At 44.4% G+C, this 22,984-nt stretch overlaps 1 protein-coding gene across 1 annotated transcript in view; it reads right to left on the bottom strand.

Moving 5' to 3' along the window:
- Positions 1 to 379: 379 nt before the first annotated feature.
- Positions 380 to 22,984, bottom strand: part of LOC136442221 (paired mesoderm homeobox protein 2-like) — a 35,335-nt gene continuing 12,730 nt past the window's right edge. The window contains exons 2-4 of the mRNA XM_066438974.1: positions 11,747 to 11,922; positions 2,041 to 2,195; positions 380 to 1,318 (exon numbers count right to left, since the gene is read on the bottom strand). Coding sequence (XP_066295071.1) covers positions 1,150 to 1,318; positions 2,041 to 2,195; positions 11,747 to 11,922 — 500 coding nt within the window. The 3' untranslated portion in view covers positions 380 to 1,149. The remainder of the gene's footprint in view (positions 1,319 to 2,040; positions 2,196 to 11,746; positions 11,923 to 22,984) is intronic.

Below are 22,984 nucleotides of genomic sequence, written 5' to 3'. Positions count from 1 at the left end.
CCTTATATCAAATATTTGGTAGGTCGATATGGGTCGGGAAAACAAAGGTCAAGTTCGATAATGGACCCCCTTTTTGATGTAGTCTTGAAGTGCAACCGTTCTTGGAACGATATACATTGTCATCGGTTTAGACGTGTGTGTTGATGTCAAACAGAAACATGGCCAAGAGAATAATTGTTTTAGCTATATACATTTGTATTCGAAGTCACTGCGACGAAATTGGCCAGAAAAAGTGTGGAACATTAGAAAATATTCTAAAACATCCGTTCTTCTATCACTTTATTGTAATATGTATTCAACAGTCATGCACACTCTAGCTAGAGATAGAGAGTTTTAACGACTGGATTGTAAGAAGAAAACGCAAAAATCACACAATGTAAACATGGCACGAAATTTATTTGAAATACAAATGGATACAGCTTAAAACATACATATTCATTATCGTAATATCACATAGCTTCACATATCTGCTTTTTAAATACAATTCTAAAAAAGCTTAAAAACTACATGTGTTCCCAAACAGGAACAGGGAATGCCATAATTATTTTTACGCAGAGTCATAGTTGTATATTAAAAACCTTGAAAGGCACCGAAATAGCGTCGAAAGGCACTTCTAGAAAAGGCACTATATCAGGGAATCAAAATATATGTTTTCCCTAACTCTGAGATCTACTTTAGCAGAGGCATCGTTCTTCAAGGCAGAAGAGGCTTGAATCTCAAAGGTCACATCTCAAGCACTGACCAATGAGTTCACAGATGTCGAAAAGTATTGAACTCAGTGTAATTATGAAAATCTAAATCGTAGTAAAAAAGTCTTCAGCGATCAATAGTTTGGAAAAAGGCCAGTTAGGGCGTTTGGGTTGGTACGCTGTTATGACGACAATATGACGTCATCTGATCCAATAATGATACTATCTAAGCTCGCTTACCGTACATACAGTCTCTGACTTTAATACATGTACAACTTATGTCTATAAAGGATATAAAACAATTTACATTGAAAATATATCCATTTCAAAATCTAAGAATTATTACTCTTAATTAAGCATATTACACTAGTACCTTTGAGCTTGACAAGTTAAAATCGTCGTTTGTCTTTTTCTAAAAGCTATGACGTAAAAACTACAGGTGTTGTACATAGCAGCGCCCTCAGGCGGTAATAGAGCCGTGCTGCAGGCTGTACTCCTTAGCGCGCAGGCGCAGGTTAGCGATGCTGGAACCGACGTGCACGTTCTGACCAGGTGTGATGGAACAGGTGGAGGGAACGACGCTGGCGTGAGACACGATTGGGTTGTACGGCGACGTCGGCGACGACCAGCTGAGAAAAACAAAGTAAGAACGTAACATTAAAATATTTTGAAAAGGTGATCTTTTGACATTAGAATACATCTGTACTGTATCCACTTGCTTGTTCGTTTGTATGTAAGATACTTAAGTTGCAGAAGACCTTACGGAAGTTGCTGTGTTTTTTCTGTCAGTAAAGATTACGCGTAATCATATAAAAATGGCGCAACCGCACACTTTACACCTCGGGAAATCGGGTGCGATGGGCATTGTTCGGGGAGCGCTCGGTTCTTACCTGAGGCAATCGGGAGCGATCGGCGTCGGTCGGGAGCGATCGGTTCTTACCTGAGGTAATCGGGAGCGCTCGGCGTCGGTCGGGAGCGATCGGTTCTTACCTGAGGTAATCGGGAGCGCTCGGCGTCGGTCGGGAGCGCTCGGTTCTTACCTGAGGTAGTCGGGAGCAATCGACGTCGGTCGGGGCGCGATCGGCATTGTTCGGGGAGTGCTCGGATATTACCTGAGGTGATCGGGAGCGATTGGCGTTAGTCGGGTGTGCTCGGTTCTTGCCTGAGGTAATCGGGAGCGCTCGGTTCTTACCTGAGGTCATCGGGAGAGATCGGCGTCGGTCGGCAGCGATTGTGTGCATACGTCATACTCGGGAGCGGTCGGTTCTTACCTGAGATAGTTGGAAGCGATCGGCGTAGGTCGGCAGCGATCGTATATTTTACGTCATACTCGGGAGCGCTCGGCTCTTACCTGAGGTAGTCGGGAGCGATCGGCGTCGGTCGGGGCGCGATCGGCTGCTCGATGGAGACGCCCTCGGGGTGCACCTGCCTGAGGAGCCCGTTGCGAGTCTGCAGCAGGGTCCGCTCGTTGCGCCGGAACTTCGCTCTCCGGTTCTGGAACCACACCTGGGCGGACGGCAAACGGGTATGTTACAATAAAGTGAGCACATTCGTAAGTTGACAAAATAAGCTGACCATAAGCTGTCATAGATGGTAAAAGGACAGAGGAAAACAACAAAATTATGAGGCAAGGCCTGAATATCATGGGCATCTGATGATACGGATTATTACTCGCAGGTTCTTTTTTATCTCAAGGCGACGTCTAAGATAACCTTGACATTCTTTGGTTAATATTACATGATACATCGTCCGGGGATCATTTTATCAACGTATACGCTACTAACGTTAGATACTGCTTAACCTTTTTAGCACACTGAAGTAGCGGTTTGGCACCCGATTCCAATTGGTTACCGTGAGAGTTAGGCAGCAGGGAGAAGGTTAAAATCCGACCTGGCCAGTGGCCATGGGTTCTGCTTGTTTATCTTCACCTGTTCCGGCTTCCCGCGCATTTACGTCAAGCCAACCTATCGTCTGACAACCTGTTATCTCGTCTGTCCAGGGATCAATGGCGGGAAGGATTGCAGGTCAGAGGTCACGACACCTGGTTACCCATGTCGTGCGGGGGAGTCAGACAGACGATCTACGCGCGCCGCCGCCGTGCGTCCGTTAATTAAGAGCAGGAGACCCCATCAAAACTTCGGGACACGCTTCCATAAAACCTGCCAGCCGGGACCCCTTCCCCTGCCTTTAATTCGACTTTCATTGGCGCCAATTGTTGGACCCCGCCGCCCGCCTCGCCCGACAACCCCGACCTCTTCTCCCAGTTCGTTAAACATTTATCCCCAGGCAACAACTTTCAATTACGCAGCGGCACAACTTCTGGTGTCCCGTTACCCGGGAAACATGTGGGGCTCGTTATGTTCCAATATCGGCGGTTACGGCGTGGCCCGGTGGCGTCTGAGCGGAATTAGCGGGCGCAGGGCGGGTCGGAGATGGATGGACGCGGCAGTGACAGGGCGCCCGCTGGGCCGCATATGTACGTACAGAGGAAAACATCCTCGGCTAGCCTGGTGGCTACATGTATACTGTAGTGTACACACACAGACACCGACACACACACACACACACACACACACACACACACACACACACACACAAACACAAACACACACTGACACACACACACACACACACACACACACACACACACACACATCATCCGCGGATCCAGAGGGGGGCGCACCCGGCGCGCGCCCCCCCGTTCGCGTCGTCAAAAAAAAAAAAATACACAAGCCAACCGGCCAAAACTGTTGTTGAGGGCAAGGCTAGGTGCCGAGGATCAACCTTATATTATTAATCCGCTCAGATGAAAAGACAGCTCTGTTAATTCTACAGAGTTTTTGACTTCAGTATAGATATTATTAGAGATTGATTAGGTTTAAGCGCTGCAACGATACAAGACTTCCCGCCAGCCCAGAAAGCGGCGCTGGCAATCGAGGTCCGGGGCGGGGTCATCCTCTCCCGAGAAATTTAGTTAGGATTTTCAAGCCATCAAAAATATTCTGGTTGTCATAGTTTTTAGAAAATACTAGTTTTATTATATTGCTTGCTTTGTAATTGTTGCCATACAGCTTAACAACTGTCGAGCAATAAAGTTCATTCATTCATAAACGCAATTTCCTGCATTTCTAAAGGCGAATCTTTTAACGCCGCCGTTGATGTTATCATCGATGGGCGGCGGTGACTCCCCAAACAAATTGTTTTTCAAAAACGCTGGAAATCAGTAGACTATGCTGTCACACACGTTGCTGTATACTTATCACACGCTGTTTTACTTATATACTCGTGTTTTCAGGTACGTAAGTACCGTCGACCAAGTTTCACATTGGACATGGAAAATACTATTACCGTAAAACCTTTGATAAAACCGGCTACCATATCAGTTATGTTCCCATAGATTTCATTCTATGTTCATTCGTTTGTTCTCGACCGAAGAGTTCGATTTTATGTCGCTAACACCGGGGGTTACCCGCGAACGTTGCTAGCATGGAAAGGTAAGCAAACATGAACTTACAAGTAATATTCCCAGACTGTAGTTTATTTACAAACATAACGTTACAATTGACAACCAGCGTGACCAAGTATGGAACTAGTTAAGTGACGATAGAATAGATACATTTGTGGGTCAAAAAAGCAGGGCAGGTAAATTACCATCAAAATAGTCCACATGACATCAAGGCCGGTTCAATGTAGGGTCGATGCTAGAAAATTAATGATCCTCCGGTGGCAAAATCGTAACCGCCAGCCAAGACAGTCCTACAGCCATAGAGACTTTTATATAATAGAAAGTTGTGTCTCTATATAAAAAGCTGCGTGCTTCGGCTCCCGGTTTGCTTTTACCCCGTACGTACTATTTCCGTTTCCTGCGTATGCGTCGTGCAGTCGATCGTGCTACTTGCCAAATATGAGCTAGCATTTGCGTCAAATTGAGCAAAATCGCGACACAACTTTGGACAAGATGGCTGTACTCAGCTGTACTCGGTGTACTCACTGCATCCAAGCATAAAAGAGGGAGATCACGATCACATTGCATGTTAATACACGTTGTAATACTTGTCTATATAAAATCCTAGGATTATAATGTAAGACGTTTGGGTGAGATTTAAGTGATTTGTATTGATTTCTGGAAAACATATTAATTTTTGTATGTATCGATGTGTTTGCTTTTGTGCTTTGTTGCGTTGTGATGCTATCAACATTCGTGACTTTCAAGTTTGGCCCGAGTTTGTCCCAGTTCAAGATATAACCGCTTGTAGAATCTTTAGCACCGCAAAAAGGGCACAATGAGGGACAACAGCAACATATTTGATTGGTGCTCCTTGTTCGAGCGAAAATTCCCCGCGGACGTAAGGCCGTCGGTAGTCTCCAACCAGACCCAATAGATTGCAAAGACCGTATCCAACTGGAAGAAGGAGCTTATAGTGCAATCTAAGGTTGGCTATGAAAACTCCTTCTGCCTGTTGGATACGGTCTTTGCCAACCCGTAGGTCTGCTTGGAGACTAGGCCGTCGGTACTTTTTTGCCACAGAAATTTTCTTAGAGATTACGGGGGGCGTGCCGCACAGCGGCTCGGCGTGAGTTTGATGTTTTTGAGGCGTGCCGCTCACCGCCCCCGGTCATGGACTGCTAACAATGCGTAACAGAGAACTCTGGAAGTTCACCGTAGGCTTCCTTCTTATAAAAACAAGGCTGTTGTTCCTGTAAGATTCCTATACTACTGTTGACGGTAATTAGCCTCCCTTTTTAATTTATTTTGAGACTCAGAGGCAAATCATGGTTGAAGAAGGTAGTTACTTTTAATGCGTCCACATCAACGCCGACAAGTACGGACGAAGATCTACGTGAGGCCAACCCGACTGCCCGTCAGTGGCTACAGCCGTGGAGCGGCAAGATATGATGATGAACGCCGACAAGTGCCAGCGTGGGATCTTTCCCACCACGTCCGCAGCTTCAGTGGAAAATACAAAATGACCGTGCGCATTTCTCAATTTTTTTACCGACTTCGCAGCAAAATATCTGTCAGAGTCCAGGCCGTCCAAATCAGATCTGGCCTCAATTGACGGGCGGACGCCCCTCTGGCGGATTCTACGTAAAAAAACTTTATCACGCCGGGGTTTATTTTGCTCAGAAATGGTTCTAAAATGCACCAGAGAGCATCTAGATTTTAGAAAGTTTCCGGGGGAGGCCCCCCAGACCCCCCCCAACGAGAGGGGGTTCCACCCCCTCTCGTGCTCTCCCCCCGCGCAGCTAACGCTGCGCGACTTCGTGGCCTTCGGCCACGACTGAGGTTGCGCCCCCCCGTTCCCCAAATCCTGGATCCGCCGATGCACATACATGATGGCGCACTGGCAGTGACAGCGCGGCCGCTGGGCCGCACATGTACGTACACAGTCGACACCCTCGGCTAGCCTGGTATGGTGGCTACATGTATACTGTAGTGTACACACACCGACACAGACACACACACACACACACACACACACACACACACACACACACACACACACACACACACACACACACACTGACACACACACACACACACACACACACACACACACACACATACATGATGGCGCACTGGCAGTGACAGCGCGGCCGCTGGGCCGCACATGTACGTACACAGTCGACACCCTCGGCTAGCCTGGTATGGTGGCTACATGTATACTGTAGTGTACACACACCGACACAGACACACACACACACACACACACACACACACACACACACACACACACACACACACACACACACACAACACAACACACACACACACAGATACTGGCAGTTACAGGGCGCCAGCTGGGCCGCACATGTACGTACGGAGTACACACCCTCGGCTAGCCTGGTGGCTACCAGTAACCTGTATACTGTAGTGTACACACACAGACACACAGACACACACACACACAGACACACACACACACACACACACACACACACACACACAGACAGATACTGGCAGTTACAGGGCGCCCGCTGGGCCGCACATGTACGTACACAGTACACACCTTGGTGGCTACCTATACACTATAGTTATCTTCCCCAACCCCAAAACACAGACCCGACCTGCGCCCGCTGAGCACATATGTAGGAACACACCCCTGGGTTATAGGGGCACTAACACGCACACGGTCACAAATACACACACACACACACACACACACACACACACACACACACACACACACACACACGCGCGCGCGCGCGCACACACACACACACAAACACACACACAAACACACACACACATTCACACACACAGACAGACAGACACACCGACACACTCACAGGATACACACACACACACACACACACACACACACACACACACACACACACACATACACACACACACATACATACAAACAAACTCGCACATGTTATTTCTGTTTTAATCACTGTATGTGTTCTTTGCAGTAAGTGTCTCAAGCCCACGTCCTTAAGCTTTACTCTGAGCGCGCGTCATTACATAATAGAATTGGCTCAGGGTGAGACGTTGCTAAAGGGGCAGTTGGCACGATAAGTGAAAAATTTATCAACTCCACTCTCTACTCGTTACCATCAAACAGTAGGGTCCCGGACAGTTTGGCAGAGGGACCAGTGCAACAATCGCCGTCTAATTACATGTGTATATATAGCGGAAAGTCAGTTTATATAAAAAAAAGTACTACAAGATTTCGATTTCTGATTACGACAATAACATTTTGTTTCACCAGCCCCACGCAATTTGATGCCTTTAGGAATTCAATCAAAACCCTTTAAACCTGTTACAGTGCAATCAACATAATGTGTTGGGAAGTTACTTGCATTGTATTTTCTCTCAATACGTAAGAAAAAAAAAAACGTTTCTATTCTATTACCCCACTCCTTTCTAGCGCTTTACATATTTTTTTTATTGTGGGTGGTCCTTTTTTTCTCGTGTAAAAAGTGAGTTGGGTTTTTCTACGAGTGCCAAATTGTGCGTTAGTAAGCCGTTAGAGGCTGGAAGCACAGATGGACTTGCTGGCAAAATACTGTAAATGCATTTAAGTTCGCGTTGTTTTGATTTCGCGCTAAGGCGAAAATGGTGTTCGCGGTGGTTTTAAGTTTGCAGCAGCGCTATAGTCACATACTGCTACAGTATTGGGCAAAATGTTCGCGGTGGCTTTAAGTTCGCGGCGAAACGGTCGCCGCAAAAACCGCGAACATTTCTGCATTTACAGTACCTTCTGTTTAGTCTGAACCGCCATCTTTTACTGTCAACTCTGGTAAAATAAATAAAAAACGGCGAGTTTTGTTCAGAGACAGGTCAGCAGTTTTAATTGTTAGTCGTTTTACGCGAAAGACTCAATTCATTCAATTATGGGCCGCCCCAGTGGTAGGCCTAGGTTTGCACTTTTTTATCACGTTTAAATTGAACTATTATATCTTAAAACGAAACATGTGTGACCGGCTACTCCCCGTGACATAATCTGGCATTAATAGAGTTTGAATAGGTAGGGCATCATTCAAATCATGCAACTTTTCGTTGATTGCTTCTAGTTGTGAAGCAAAGTTGATTAACCAGCGCAGTACATTGCGGAGTGCCTAATTTGCTATCACTAATGTTGTACAGTTGCAGGGATTTTAAAACAACGTGTATCTCTGTACTATGCTTTGTCTCCAAACTGTGGCGTTGTCTCGTCGACAAGTCTCTTATTTAAACTTACAAATTCGTACGTGCTACTTTCTTTCACATTGATAATTGTGCATCGCAGCTCAAATACGTTTCAGCGAAGATCGAAAAGAAAGATCGCTGTGCAAAAAGAGCAGGTGTTACAATTACGTTTGTACCGACGATCCAGGTTCCCTATAAAGCTAAAAAGGTTGACACCGCTGAAGCCAAGGCCAGACAGAGAACAGAATTTTCGCACAGACAAACCAAACGTTTGTTGACAGGTTGTCGTCGACGTCGTGAAGCAATTTTAGATTGAAGGGCATTTCGCCAAATTGTCAACGTGCATGATACGCTGGTTTCAGAACTGACTAAACTGTTCAGATTTAATTTGTCATTATAATGAATAGATGATAATGTATCGTTATGTTATCGCGTGGGGTGCGTTATTATTTACTTCTTCAAATTTGAAAAAAAAGCCCAGAGAAGATCATCTTTTTATAATTTTCTACCCTAATTGTCATTATCTACGAAGAATGGACAACATGTGCATTGATTTAATTACGAAGTGCTGAAAAATGACTAAGTTGCAGCTTGGCGCGTCTTAGTCATGTCATGTAAGATTGAGACAGCTTCAAACGTTCTGCGTTTTGAGTAGCGAGAAATGTGGACAAGACTCCACGCTGAGTGAACGCCATACATGTTCGTTAGTTTCAGGAGTGCTTAAAAATGTCTAGGTTGCAGCTCAAACTTGGCACGTCTTAGTCTTGTCATATAAGATTAAGACACCTTCAAACGTACTCCATTTTGAGTAGCGGGGAATGTGGACAAGAGACCACGCTGAGTGAACGCCAAACATTTACATGTTCATTGGCTTCAGAAGTGCTGAAAAATGACTAGGTTGTAGCTTACACTTGGCACGCTTTTGTCTTGTCATGTAAGATTAATTAAGAAACCTTCATACGTGCTGTGTTTTGAGTAGCGAGAAATGTGAACAAGCAACCACGCTGAGTGAACGTCATACATGTTCGTCGGTTTCAGAAATGCTGAAAAATTACTAGGTTGTAGCTTAAACTTAGCACGTCTTAGACATGTCATATAAGATTAAGACACCTTCAAACTTGCTGCGTTTTGAGTAGCGAGAAATGTGAACAAGAGACCACGCTGAGTAAACGCCATACTTGTTCGTTGGTTTCAGGATTTTCAGACGTGCTGGCAAATTACTAGGTTGCAGCTTAAACTTGTCGCGTCTTTGTCTTGTCATGTAAGATTAAGACACCTTCATACGTGCTGCGTTTCGAGTAGCGAGAAATGTGGACCAGAGACCACGCTGTGGGGCGAGCAGACAAGACTTGAGCAGGGCTCGAGACGGCGAGTTTCCCGCCAAACCCCCACGGGACAGCTGTATTGTGGCGAGAATGTCTGCCGTGCATGTACGCAAGTGCAGGTGTAGCGGGCAAGTTGGTACGCTGGATAATCATGCCCGACACGATCATTAAAAACATTCATGGCACCATCAGGAATTATGCAAGCAACGTCTCTATTATGTATGTTATTTGCAATTAACCTTCGGGCAGGAATTTGCAATAAACTTATTTGTTAAAAACACAATTCTATACAATTCTACTACAAAGGAGCACCGGACATTTATTATATGCAATGGGTCTTTTATGTGCCTTTTGCTAGTTTGGCTGCTACATAACTCCGCGAGATAGTGTTGTGGGAATGTCTGCGGTGCAAGTAAGTACGGCAGGTGTAGGTGTAGCGGACCAGTTGGTACGCCCGGTAATTCTGCCCGGCACGACTGATATACATCTATAAACATACGTGACACGAAGAGGAACTATGCCGGATAGCATCTATTGAAATATGCCAATAGTACGCTACAGGTCAACTGGCATTAGTATTACTTAAGCTTGACTTATATTTTGCCAGTTTGCAAATCGAATCTACTGCATAGCGTTCAGCTACTAAGTATTACATGTAGTGCTGGCAAAAATTCTAAAAGGTCGGCAAGACCCATTTTCAAAAATGGGTCTTGCAAACATACTTAAAAGTATAATAACAAAATCGTAACATTGTAAATGTGGCTTCGCAACACCCTCTCCTATAATAATGACAAGAAGGGGGGGAGGGGCTTTTTTATATCTGGCCCCATGCCTCCTAGTCCTAGAGGAACCTTGCAACACAACAACCAGTACAATTACAATATACGCCAGCAAAAATACATACAGACTGATATCGATAAAAAACACAATCAAGTGACAGAAAAAGGACTTCCATGTACAGGTCCGTATGTATATGGAATAGTTTGCCATATATCGCATACAATCTGCTTGACAGGAGCTTATTACCTATATGTGTATAAGTCAGTCAACTTGATTTATATGTAGTCTGTGAATAACAGTAATGACGTTTATGAAATTGTATGTCCATGTTTTATGTCCAGGAAGACCAGCTACTTAATGATAAATGTATGTTAGCTGATTGGCTTAATAAAGTACCTTAGGTACCCCGTTGGCGTCTGGCCTGTCGTCAGTAGCACTTCTAATACCCACATAAATCACAGACACGACAGAACCGACTTTTCTGCCATTTCTGCGGAATCGAGTATCCTGATACCCAACGGCTGGCGCGGAGAAAACATGCCGAAATGTACGGAGTCATGCAAACTGTATCCAAATTTCTGTCACAAAAATGACCCCTCTGATCCTTTCAGTCAATTATGGTTAGCGACATCGTTGGTCTCAGGCGACGTCCTTGGTAGTGGAAGTGCCCTTCTTTTCAATTTCACCACTCGCGGCATCAATATTGTTTACGTCAGCGGTATTGTGTCGGTCTATTTGTTACCCTAGTCTGTCTATATGTATATTTTAGTGTTGGTCTTGTAAAGGCCAGTGTTTATGTCTTATGTCATTTACTAACCCTTTCATTTGTTTTAGTGCTTGTAAGTGTGTATGCAATTTTCACACGTTGTGTTTGTGTATGTGCGAGTATACGACTGTCCGTGTATTTGTCCATGTGTCTATCCGTCCATCCGTCTGTCTGTCTGACTATGATAGCCTTCTGTACTCTCGCCTCGATAAAGACTGAGTGTGTTTGTCTCTGTGTATGTATCCATCTGTCTGTCTGTCTGTATGTCTGTCTGTCTGTCTGCCTGTCTGTCTGTCCGTGTAACCACCTGTTTGTCTACCCACCTGTACTCTTGCCTCGCTGAGACTGACCCTCCTCGCCAGCTCCTCCCGTACGAAGGCGTCCGGGTAGTGTGTGTGTGTACTTGTCTGTCTGTCTGTCTGTAGCCCTACCCACCTGTACTCTTGCCTCGCTGAGACTGACCCTCCTGGCCAGCTCCTCCCGTACGAAGGCGTCCGGGTAGTGTGTGTGTGTACTTGTCTGTCTGTCTGTTTGTAGCTGTACCCACCTGTACTCTTGCCTCGCTGAGACTGACCCTCCTGGCCAGCTCCTCCCGTACGAAGGCGTCCGGGTAGTGTGTCCGCTCGAACACCTTCTCCAGCGCCTGTAGCTGCTGACTGGTGAAGGTCGTTCTGTTTCTGCGCTGTTTCCTCTTCTTCTTCTTGGATTCGGAGTCTCTGTCGTCTAAACCAACAGATAAGTATGCCAATCAACGTCGGACAAAGTGATTAGACGACTTTTATGGGCCTTCTGTAAAGTTGAAGCAAATAGATACATTTGCAGTGTTTGAGTTTCTTTTCAACAAACACATGGGATAATAATTTTTGTCAAACCAAACAATAACTTTATAGACTAATATAGTCTGTTTTCCCTTCCTTTAACGCATATTTGATATAAATAAATTCATATTTCAAATGAGTTTAGAATATGTTTGCTCATAAAACATATCTGTTCTTACATTACAACCATGTATCCGTGAACAATTCTTTCGTTGTGACTTGTGAAGAGTCTAGTAGGCATGTGTGTACAATAAAGGTCTTCGATCAACTAATCAATAACAATATACTCATATGAATCATTGTTTGCAGGACTCCTGTGAGGTCAACATACCTTCTACAGATACCTAACAAAATAACAACAATCAAATCTTAGCTGGGAAGAAATACGTCTTTGCCTAAGCTGTTTTCTTAAGATATAGATTGGCTTAAGACAGATGTTCCTTGACGATGTCCTCGGCTGCCATTGATGCACGCACGCCGCTGGCTAAAGAAGCCACCACACGTGTATCGCACATGGACGTCCTAAGCCCCAAATTGTTCGGTATAACAGAGAGGAAAACAATTCCCGTGTCGGTGACCTTGAGGCTGAGGATTAAAGGTCACGGCTGAATTATCTTTACAATCTTGGGAATTTTCGTTCTTCACACACAGGACGATAGGGAAATGGTGAAGGTACAATAATAGGCCCAATACTTTGGCCGTCTAAAAGATGGGTTAGTGCAGTCAAGGTCAAGCCAGGCTTACACATCTACCATGTCTTCAGTGGTACATGGACATCCTAAACCCCAAATTGTTCGGCATTACAGAGAGGAAAACAATTCCTGTGTCGGTGACCTTGAGGCTGAAGATTAAAGGTCATGGCTCAACTATTTTTTACAATCTTGGGAATTTTCGTTCTTCACCGTGCAGGAAGATTGAGTAATTATGAAGCTACAGCAGGCCCAATACTATAGCCGTGGAAAAGTTGCTTTTTCAATAAAAAAGAAGAAAAAAGAGAAATTGAAGATGACCTTGGAGCTGAAACCAAATTTCAACACGTCACGATAAATGGTATCATTGACTTAAGCGGTCAAGTGTAAAAGTACAAAAGTGTCAAGTGAGAATGAGAGTCATTTCCAAACCCCCGTACATAAATCACTTGAGCTCGTTACCAGTTTTCAAACCCAGACTATGAGAATCCTTCCAGCAACAACAAATGGAATTAACGCTTGTTTTCGTATCAATAGTTGTCCAAGCTGAACAAAAGTGTCGTTTCTCAAGCCCGGACGAATGTCCAAGTAATATGCTTGATTTTAATAGTGATCGTATTTCTAATTCTTTCAGCAATAATAGATGGAATTTATTTCCCCATTTTGCCCTTAAATAAAAAAAAAAAGATGGATCGACATCCCGGATCGACAAATGTGCCGTTTCTCAAATCCGGATTAGGGACTGGTGTATCAAGGATTAATCGCTGACCAGGATAAACGTACTATCCGTCAAGTCAAGAATTAACCGCCGTCCTGGCCCGACAAATGTGCCGTTTCTCAAACACGCACATCCTCTGGTTGTGACTTGAGTCAGACATTCGGCGTGCGGGGCAGGAAATAGGCCGATGTTTCCCCCGCGGTTGGCATTGCTGCCTTCCCGGGAGGCCCCCTGCCCTGCCCCGAGAGACTGGCGCTAGCAGCCCGGCCACAAGCGCGTCTCATAATTGTGGAATTAAGAACCGCCCTGCGGCAGAACAGGGTCGATAAGGTCAAGTTGAAGAACGGCGGGGCAGGGCGACTCCGCGCCGTAATTTACCGGTGTCGGATGAGGAATGTCCCCTGTAAATGATAATTGATGGACATGCCGAACGTTTCTGGGTGACGGACAGAGCGGACTGGGAGGGAGACAATCTGGACAGTACCGGAGCCAAGAGAGATGAAAAATTGGTCATGGTTCAAGTCGGGGGTTGTAAACAACTTCGGTGATTCTGAGCCAAACGTTCAAGAGATAATGTAAAATCTACACATCAGATCTAAAAGAAAATTAAGAAAGAGAGAGAGAGAAGGATAGAGAGGGAGAACCTTTTTTGCCTAACGTTATTGAATGTTCTTGTTTGCAAGTCAAGAATAGCTGTTATCACGTTGATGAAGGTTAGACATCCAGGTAATAAGATACGCCAAAAATAGTTACTCAAGCAACTGGATTAAATTTTCAAACGGTCAGACGTTTCAGACAGCATCCGCTGTGACTATATATGATAAGGAAAGGACTGGAGAACAGGTTTTATACCCAAACTCTGAATAGATATGTTAAGCTGTTAGGCTGTTGTCAGTTCAACGACCCCGAAAGACTGTAACTGCCATTTTCGATTGACAGTATGGGTAACACAATTCACCTGCTTCTCAGTACACTTATGGAGTGAAGTTTAGTTTGCAAGTTGCCTGAGTGTGCTAAATGCAACATTAATTATAACAGTATTATTTCAGTAAAAGAGAACAATGGTGAGAAGTGGAGCAAGTGAATATTCTACTGGTGAGACTGCAACGGGCTAACCCAAAAGCTCAGATCAAAATATCAAAACAAGTTAGTCAAGTACTACATTATACCAGAGAAGTTCATCTACAGGTGTGTAGATGTCCATACTCATGTTAACTTTTTTGTAACAACCTTTGTGTGTGCTGCAACAACCACCTGTAGTAGCTAGACCGATAGGACATGACGGTTTTTGATTCAGTCATCTTCACTAAAAGCTTAAGTGGATTCTAGTGAACGACCCAGCTTGAGTGAAGTTATGTACGCTAAACGCCAGCCATATCAGCTCAAAGCGCGTCACTGCCGGTTGCAGGGTGTCATTTCAGCATAGCTGGCATCGCCGGCATTTCCCGCCACGACTACCGGGCACGGCGGCAGCCGTCAGGCCTCCAGCGTGACGTGGGTCATTTCTCATCAACTCTCGCGAGACCGCTCCGCGTGACGTGCGTCATTTCTCATCGATTCTCGCGAGAGTTCGTGCATGGTTGGCCGGTGCACCGCGGCCAGCATCTGGTGCCCGTAAGTCGGATAATGAACGAGGATTATCGCCCGAGATATGGAACCTCGCGGCGAGTTAGATCGGAATTAGATTTGGGACGACATCGTGAAGGATTCTGTCTGGTTGTTGGCGAAGGCATTGCCTGGAGAGACCATAGAAATCTGAAAAACGCTTGATCTTGACCTTCCAAAGTTTTAAGACCATTCTATTGCTGCACCAGAGTACCAGCTTGGCACTGAATAAAATGAACTTACATTACAATAGATTACAAGACAAATACAAGTAAAAAAAAATGAAATTCAAGCAAAGAAACAATGACCTTGACAGTTTCGTCGAATGACCTTCAATTTGCAACATGATTTCCACGATGGATGACATAATATTTTATAGCACGAGGTCATTGCCTAATCACTTTATCCGCTTTCCTTCGGTCATGGAAGATATCGTTAAGATTTATATAGAACTGTTTACAAGCGCGATGGGAGCCGTTAATACCCAAAGACGCCCATGCATGCGCCACGAATTCAAGCACTTAGCTGTATTTATCAGAGGGCCGAAGGGAGAAATTAAAACGGCACTGTTAGCATGGTTGGGGATACTTTCCGATAAGGCGTTTTTTTTTTTTTTCACGCAGGAAGTAGACTCTCACGGTGACAATTTAGACTTCTCTTGGGGTTTGGGAAGAGTTATGGCTATGGTTATGGTGAAAATTGAGAAATAATAATTGAAATATGGTGAGTTTATCTGTTGTAGCGCGCGGATCAGAACGGTAAATTGCCAAACCAATACATGAAATAAGTTTTAAGTGTGCTTTCAGTATTGTAACTTGTCAGCCGGTACGGTATACCAGTAAAAACCAATGAGGGGCAACAGTATTGTCTCTTGGGAATTCGATGATCTTTTACAAAATCATGATAGCCTGAGTGTTCTAAACTTTATGCTATTGTTGGTTGTGACCATCGTAAATCAGAAGTGAACGAACCGTCAGATAGATAATGCCTTGAATATACACGCCACAGTAAAAGATATCTCCTCTTCGCACGCGACTGACACACGTATCTAGGTAGGAGGGTGGTAAAGGTAGGGGGCTATGAAGCTCTCACCTGAGCTCCCCCAACCCCAAGCCAGACATGCACACTACCATCCATCTCTTCCTCTAATGTTGTCTGTGTGTTCACTCAGGGGTGCTACAGACCCCCTCACCCTACACAGACCCCCTGCACATACCCCCCTACTCTGACAGACCCCCTCCATCCCCACCATGTGTGTCTTGACACCACATGTTCCCACTCCGGCGGGCGTGCCTGTAGGGCTGGTGTTGTGCTGGTGCGAGCAAGGAGGGTGTTACTACAGACCCCCCCCCTACACAGACCCCCTGCACTTAGACCCCCCTCCCTAACCCTCAAGTTTCCCGACACCACATGTTCCCACTCAGTCTTCCGTGCCTGTAGGGCAGACCGGGCTGGCGCAATTCTGGGGCAAGCCAGAAGGGAGTGAGGTGCTACAGACCCCCCCCCCCTCAGGTCGTCGTGCCGGTAGGCCAGACCGGAGTGGCGCTACACTATATAGACCCCCCTGCACATACCCCCCCCTGCTCTGACAGACCCCCTCTCTCCTCGGCATGTGTGTCCAGGCCCCACATGTTCCCACTCAGCCCTGCATGCCTGTAGGATCCTGTAGGGCAGACCGGGCTGGCGTCGTACTGGTGTAAGCCAGAATTCGAAGGGAGTAAGGTCCTACAACACCCCCCCCTGCACATACCCCCCTGTCTTGGCGGAACCACCTCCCCCCCCCCCCCCACCCCCCCCTACCCTGTGTGTCCTGGCACCACATGTTCCCACTCAGCCCTGCGTGCCTGCGGGGCAGCCCGGGCTGGCGCCATGCTTGTCCTGACAAGGAGGGGGTACTACAGACCCCCCTCCCCCTACACATAACACCCCCCCCCCACCTCCATTAGAGAACCCCCTCCCTCCCCGGCATGTGTGTCCTGACACATGTTCCCACTCAGCCCTACGTGCCCGCGGGGCAGACCGGACTGGCGCCATGCTGGTGACGCGCAGCCGGGTGGAACAGCGGAGGGAGAAGCGCGAGATTCCCGCCAACAGCTGCGGAGGGATATCGGGTTTCAATGGTGTACTCAAGTATATCTCGTGTATCTACTCCATCGACTCAACCTTCAAGCTTTTACTGACTGCAGTGGATAGTCCTGCTCTCTACCAATATACGAGTAGATTATGATACTCTCAATCATCTACTCATGTATCTGCTCCATCTACTCAACATTGAAGCCTCTACTGACTGCAGAGGATAGTCCAGCTAGCTACCAACATACGAGTAGTTTATGATTTATATGATCAACGTTCAATGGTGTACTCAAGTTTATCTCGTCTATCTACTCCATCGACTCAACCTTCAAGCTCCTACTGACTGCAGAGGACAGTCCAGCGAGCTAAGGGTTACATTTTACCTCTGTACTATAACATATCATGATAAAAGTTCTACAGAATCCAATGGTGTACTCAAGTTTATCTCGTGTATCTACTCCATCTACTCGGAATTGAAGCTCCTACTGACTGCAGAGGATAGTCCAGCGAGCTAAGGGTTACATTTTACCTCTGTACTATAACATATCATGATCAAAGTTCTACAGAATCCAATGGTGTCCTCAAGTTTATCTCGAGTATCTACTCCATCTACTCAACCTTCAAGCACTTACTGACTGCAAAGGATAGATAGTCCAGCGAACTACTGGCTACGTTTTACCTCTATATATAACATATTATGAATATCATGATTTATATGATCTACTTTCAATGGTGCACTCAAGTTTATCTCGTGTACACATGTATCTACTCCATCTCAACCTTCCAGTTTCTACTGACTGCAGACGATAGATAGTTAAGCTCGTTAAGGGCTATGATTTACCTCAGTGCTTAAGGTTCCAACATACGAATAGATCATGGTTTATATGATGAAGTTTCAATGGTGTACTCAAGTTAATCCCGTGTATCTACTCCATCGACTCAACCTTCAAGCTTTTACTGACTGCAGTGTAGACGACAGTCCAACTAACTACAGGCCGCATTCGAGAGTGTTCAAATCAATAAACCAGTCATATTTTACCTCAACATACGAATATATTATGATTCATATCATCAACTTTCAATGGAGTTATCTCGTGCATCTACTCAACCTTCAAGCTCCTACTGACTGCAGAGGATAGTCTAGCGAGCTAAGGGTTACATTCTACCTCTGTACTATAACATATCATGATAAAAGTTCTACAGAATCCAATGGTGTACTCAAGTTTATCTCGTGTATCTACTCCATCTACTCAAACTTCAAGCTCCTACTGACTGCAGACGATAGATAGTCAAGCTCGCCAAGGCATATAATTTACCTCAGCGCTTAAAGTTCAACATAAGAATAGATCATGATTTATATTATCAACTTTCAATGATCTTCAATGGTGTACTCAAGTTTATCTCATGTATGTACTCAATCTACTAAATCATCAAGATTTTACTGACTGCAGATGATAGTGCAGCTAGCTACCAACATACGAGTAAATCATGATTTCTATGATGAACTTTCAATGGTGTACTCAAGTTTCTCTTATCTGCTCAATCTATTCAAGCCTCTATCTACTGCAGACAATAGTCCAACTAGCTACCAACATACGAATAGATCATGTTTTATATGATCCACTTTCAATAGTGTACTCGAGTTGCTAGTCCAGCGAACTACTGGCTACGTTTTACCTCTATATATAACATATTATGAATATCATGATTCATATCACACACTTTCAATGGTGTACTCAACTTTATCTACTCAATCTACTTGACCTTCAAGATTTTACTGACTGCAGACGACAGTGCAGCTAGCTACCAACATCCGACTAGATTATGATTGATATAATCAACTTTCAATGGCGTACTTAAATTTATCTCGTGTATCTACTCAATCTACTCACCTTTCAAGCTTCTACTGCAAACGATAGTCCAGCGACTCGATGGCTGCAGGGTGCATTTTACTTAAAGGTTAAAGAACACTTAGATAGATTATAATTCACATGATAAATGTTCAACGGGCCTTCCATAGCTTTCTCAACTTTAGCTCGGGTATCTACTCCATCTACTCAACCTTCAATATTTTGCTCAGCTGACTGCAGACGACAGTGCAGCTAGCTACCAACATCCGACTAGATTATGATTGATGTAATCAACTTTCAATGGCGTACTTAAATTTATCTCGTGTATCTACTCAATCTACTCAATCTTCGAGCTTCTACTGCAAACGATAGTCCAGCGACTCGATGGCTGCAGGGTGCATTTTACTTAAAGGTTAAAGAACACTTAGATAGATTATAATTCACATGATAAATGTTCAACGGACCTTCCATAGTTTTCTCAACTTTAGCTCAGGTATCTACTCCATCTACTCAACCTTCAGGATTTCACTGACTACAGACGACAGTCCAGCTAGCTACCAACCAACAGACGAGTAGTTTATGTTTTATATGATCAACGTTTAATGATGCACTGAAGTTTCTCTCATGTATCTACTCAATGTACTCAACCTTCAAGCTACCAGTGTCTCCAAGGTACATTCGGCAGTGTTTAAATCAATATACCGGTCATATCTCACCTCCGTGCTTCAATGTTCAACATCCGAATAGATCATGGATTATATGATCAACTTCCAATGGCCACATTATGGTGTACTCAAATTTAGCTCATGTATATGATATGATGTATATTCTCCATCTATACAACTGAATGCAGACAATAGTCCAGCTAGCTACTGGCTACATTTTCGTATGAATAGATTATGATCTATATGATCTACTTTCAATTGTTTCAATTAATTCTGCGGTTTGTAGGCTATTTATCATAACATTCACCAACTTGATCGTGTGATTTATAGTTTAACGTCGTATCAGTTTTACAGAACTTTGTCGTCTGTTGAAACGCCTCAGGACAGAACAGAGGTGCCGCGATATGAAATGCAACTTAGTACTGTGCTGTGTACATTCATACCTAAGGTTCAGGTCCGGATTCAGGTCCGGAGGTTCAGGCTCAGGTCTGAACTTTTGAGCGGCTAATTTCACGATCTATGAAAGGTTTTCGATGGTCTAGAACAAAAAGGGGAATACAAGGGGGATGCAGTTTTTTGTCCGAAACTGTTCCCCAAAGTTTTGTTCCTTCTTTGACCCGACCCTAAACGCTTTTACAAGTCCACTTCTGGTCCGGTATTAAGGTATGCAACACTTTATACAAGACCTGCATTTTTTGTTTGTTTGTTTATTGAAAAATCTCCATTAGTGACAGTACATGATACATACTTCACTTGTAATCAAGAATACCTTAAGTAATCAAGAATAAGTCATCTAACTCAGTAACTGTTGACTATACATGTCAACATTATCAATTTATCAGCAAATGCTTAGTGTGTAATTTATGTGCAATATTTGGGGCTTAAACGGTGATCAATTTTCAGGCGTTTACGAACATACGCGTAAGTTTGGCGCAAACTTTACTCAGACGTCCAAAAGCCAAACCTGAAATACAAAGCCAAAGGAATTATCTATATCAAACAACAGCCCACTCTATCTCTACATGCTTATTCTATCAAAATAGATTTAGATTGTGGTTTATACCTGCGATCTGGGGCCGATAAACGATCAGTTTACATTGTTTACCAACTTTAATCTCCGGTATGGACTTCTTTGTCAATTTAGCTGAAATACAAGCCCTTCAGAATTTTTACCCTAGATAATTTAGCTTGCTGCAGGCCATCTTACATCCACGTTCCAAGTTTATCGGCAACCCCGTTGGCTGTAAATTTCTTTGCAGGACAATATTGTTTTGCGAGAAATATGATAATGGAAAAGGGATAGCGCCAAAAATGTGTCGTGTACAATGTACAAACGGATTTTGGGAGAATACCCAGTGTGGACACTTTTAAGGAGAGACTGGACTGTCATATGAAGCAACACCAAGTAATGTACGACTACAGAGCCCTGGACCATCCCCAGAAACCAGAGATGACAGTGAGCTGAATTGAAGAGCGGCCTAAACTGGAACCGGAGTTCCTACCTGGCGGAATCAACTCAACTCAACTCAACTCAACTCAACTCAACTCAACTCTACTCTACTCTACTCTACTCTACTCTACTCTACTCTACTCTACTCTACTCTACTCTACTCTACTCTAGTCTACTCTACTCTACTCTACTCTACTCTACTCTACTCTACTCAACTCAACTCTACTCTACTCTACTCTACTCTACTCTACTCTACTCTACTCTACTCTACTCTACTCTACTCTAGAATTAACCCACGCACAAAGTTTGCAATGGTAGTCTCTTTATGTCACTATTTGTCGTAAATCGAATAAGCTTATGGCGGTGTTTATATCTTTCTAAACAGTGGTGGTGACTCTAGAGTTATATTACCTGCCAAATAACCCAGTCACTGTGTCGGAAAGGGATTAGGGCTGGGCGCGGGGGTCGCTTATGGAGACAGCCAGGTCTCGAGTCAGTATTCCCCTACGTGAAATACAATCTTTGGGGTAGAGTATACACTACAAACAGATCAAGATCGTAACTTTTAGCCGGAGTTGTAGTTAAAAAAAGTGGCGATGAAAATCTCTCCAAAAGGCAACTTGGCTCAAAGGTGATATTGCTTGGCTTGTTTTGTTTTATTGTGTGTTGTTTTGTTCATGTAATTCGACTTTAATGTCACCAAAGTTGCCCCTTTGCAAAACCTGCCTCACATGTTCCAAACAGAAGTTCAGCACCGCGAATAAGTCCACTCATTGGTCGAAGTTGTAGTTTAACATGACGCGATGAAAATCTTTCCAAAAGACAATTCGCAACTTCAATCAAAAGTGAGACTTGTTTTGTTTTGTTTGTCATGTAACTCATCTGTACTGTCACCAAAGTTGCGTACAGGAATTCTTCGAAAGACCTGTAGGACTTAATCCAAACCGTATCGGCACAGACAACTTGATAAAACGTAAGGAAAATCTTTCCAAAAGACAGCTTCAATTAAAAGTGAGGCTTGCTTGTTTTTGTTTTGTGTATGTAACTCGACTTAACTATTGTTTCCAAAATACAACTTCATTCAGAAGTGTGTTTTTGTTTTATACGCCAAAAATAATTACGCAAGCAACTGGATAAGATTTTGAAAATCTTATCCAGTTACTTGAGCAATTATTTTTGGCGTATCTTATCACCTGGATGTCTAACCTTCATCAACGTGTTTTTGTTTTGTTTTGTTCATGTAACTCATCACCTTTACTATCAACGAAGTTGCGTAAAAGAAACCTTATTCTTTGAAAGCCCTGTAGCACTTGATCCAACCCGTCCCCCCAAGCGCACAGAAGTCAGCACCGAATAAATACGTTCACCGACACTGACAGGTTTCTAATCTATAAAAGTCACATTACTTAACGCCAGGGTTAAAGCCCGGTTCGTGTCAGGTGCTTTTCTGGACTTCAAGTTTGATACAAGTCGGCGTCGCGCCTTTGATGTCCAAGCCGCAGAATTAAGCGGTGATTCTGGTGGCTCGGATATCCAAGAAATCTTACTCCTATCTGCACCTGATTGCTTCCCGATGGTCTCGTTCCCACTTTACGTTCGGGCGGACTTTACCGGCACTGACAACCCATTCGTTATCTTAATGAGGCCGATTGAATACCGGGTCAGGATGATCAGAAGCAGCGGCGATGTGATAGCCTGGGTGCCAGACCATCGCGCTCCTGTCGCTAATCCTTCGGCCGGGGAAGCAACTTGCCCCGTCGCCACAGATAGTACACGGGCCCCTAATTACTAGCCTGGGTGCCATCCTGTTTCTACCGGGGGCTCTTACACTCGCTAGCCTAAAACACAAGGGTAGCGAGTGTAAGAACCCCCGGTAGAAATAGGATGGCACCCAGGCTACCTAATTATCTCTCGCGC

The sequence above is a fragment of the Branchiostoma lanceolatum genome, chromosome 9 (genome assembly GCF_035083965.1).
Source record: "Branchiostoma lanceolatum isolate klBraLanc5 chromosome 9, klBraLanc5.hap2, whole genome shotgun sequence".
NCBI classification, from domain to species: domain Eukaryota; kingdom Metazoa; phylum Chordata; class Leptocardii; order Amphioxiformes; family Branchiostomatidae; genus Branchiostoma; species Branchiostoma lanceolatum.
This window is presented reverse-complemented; position numbering and strand designations above follow the sequence as displayed.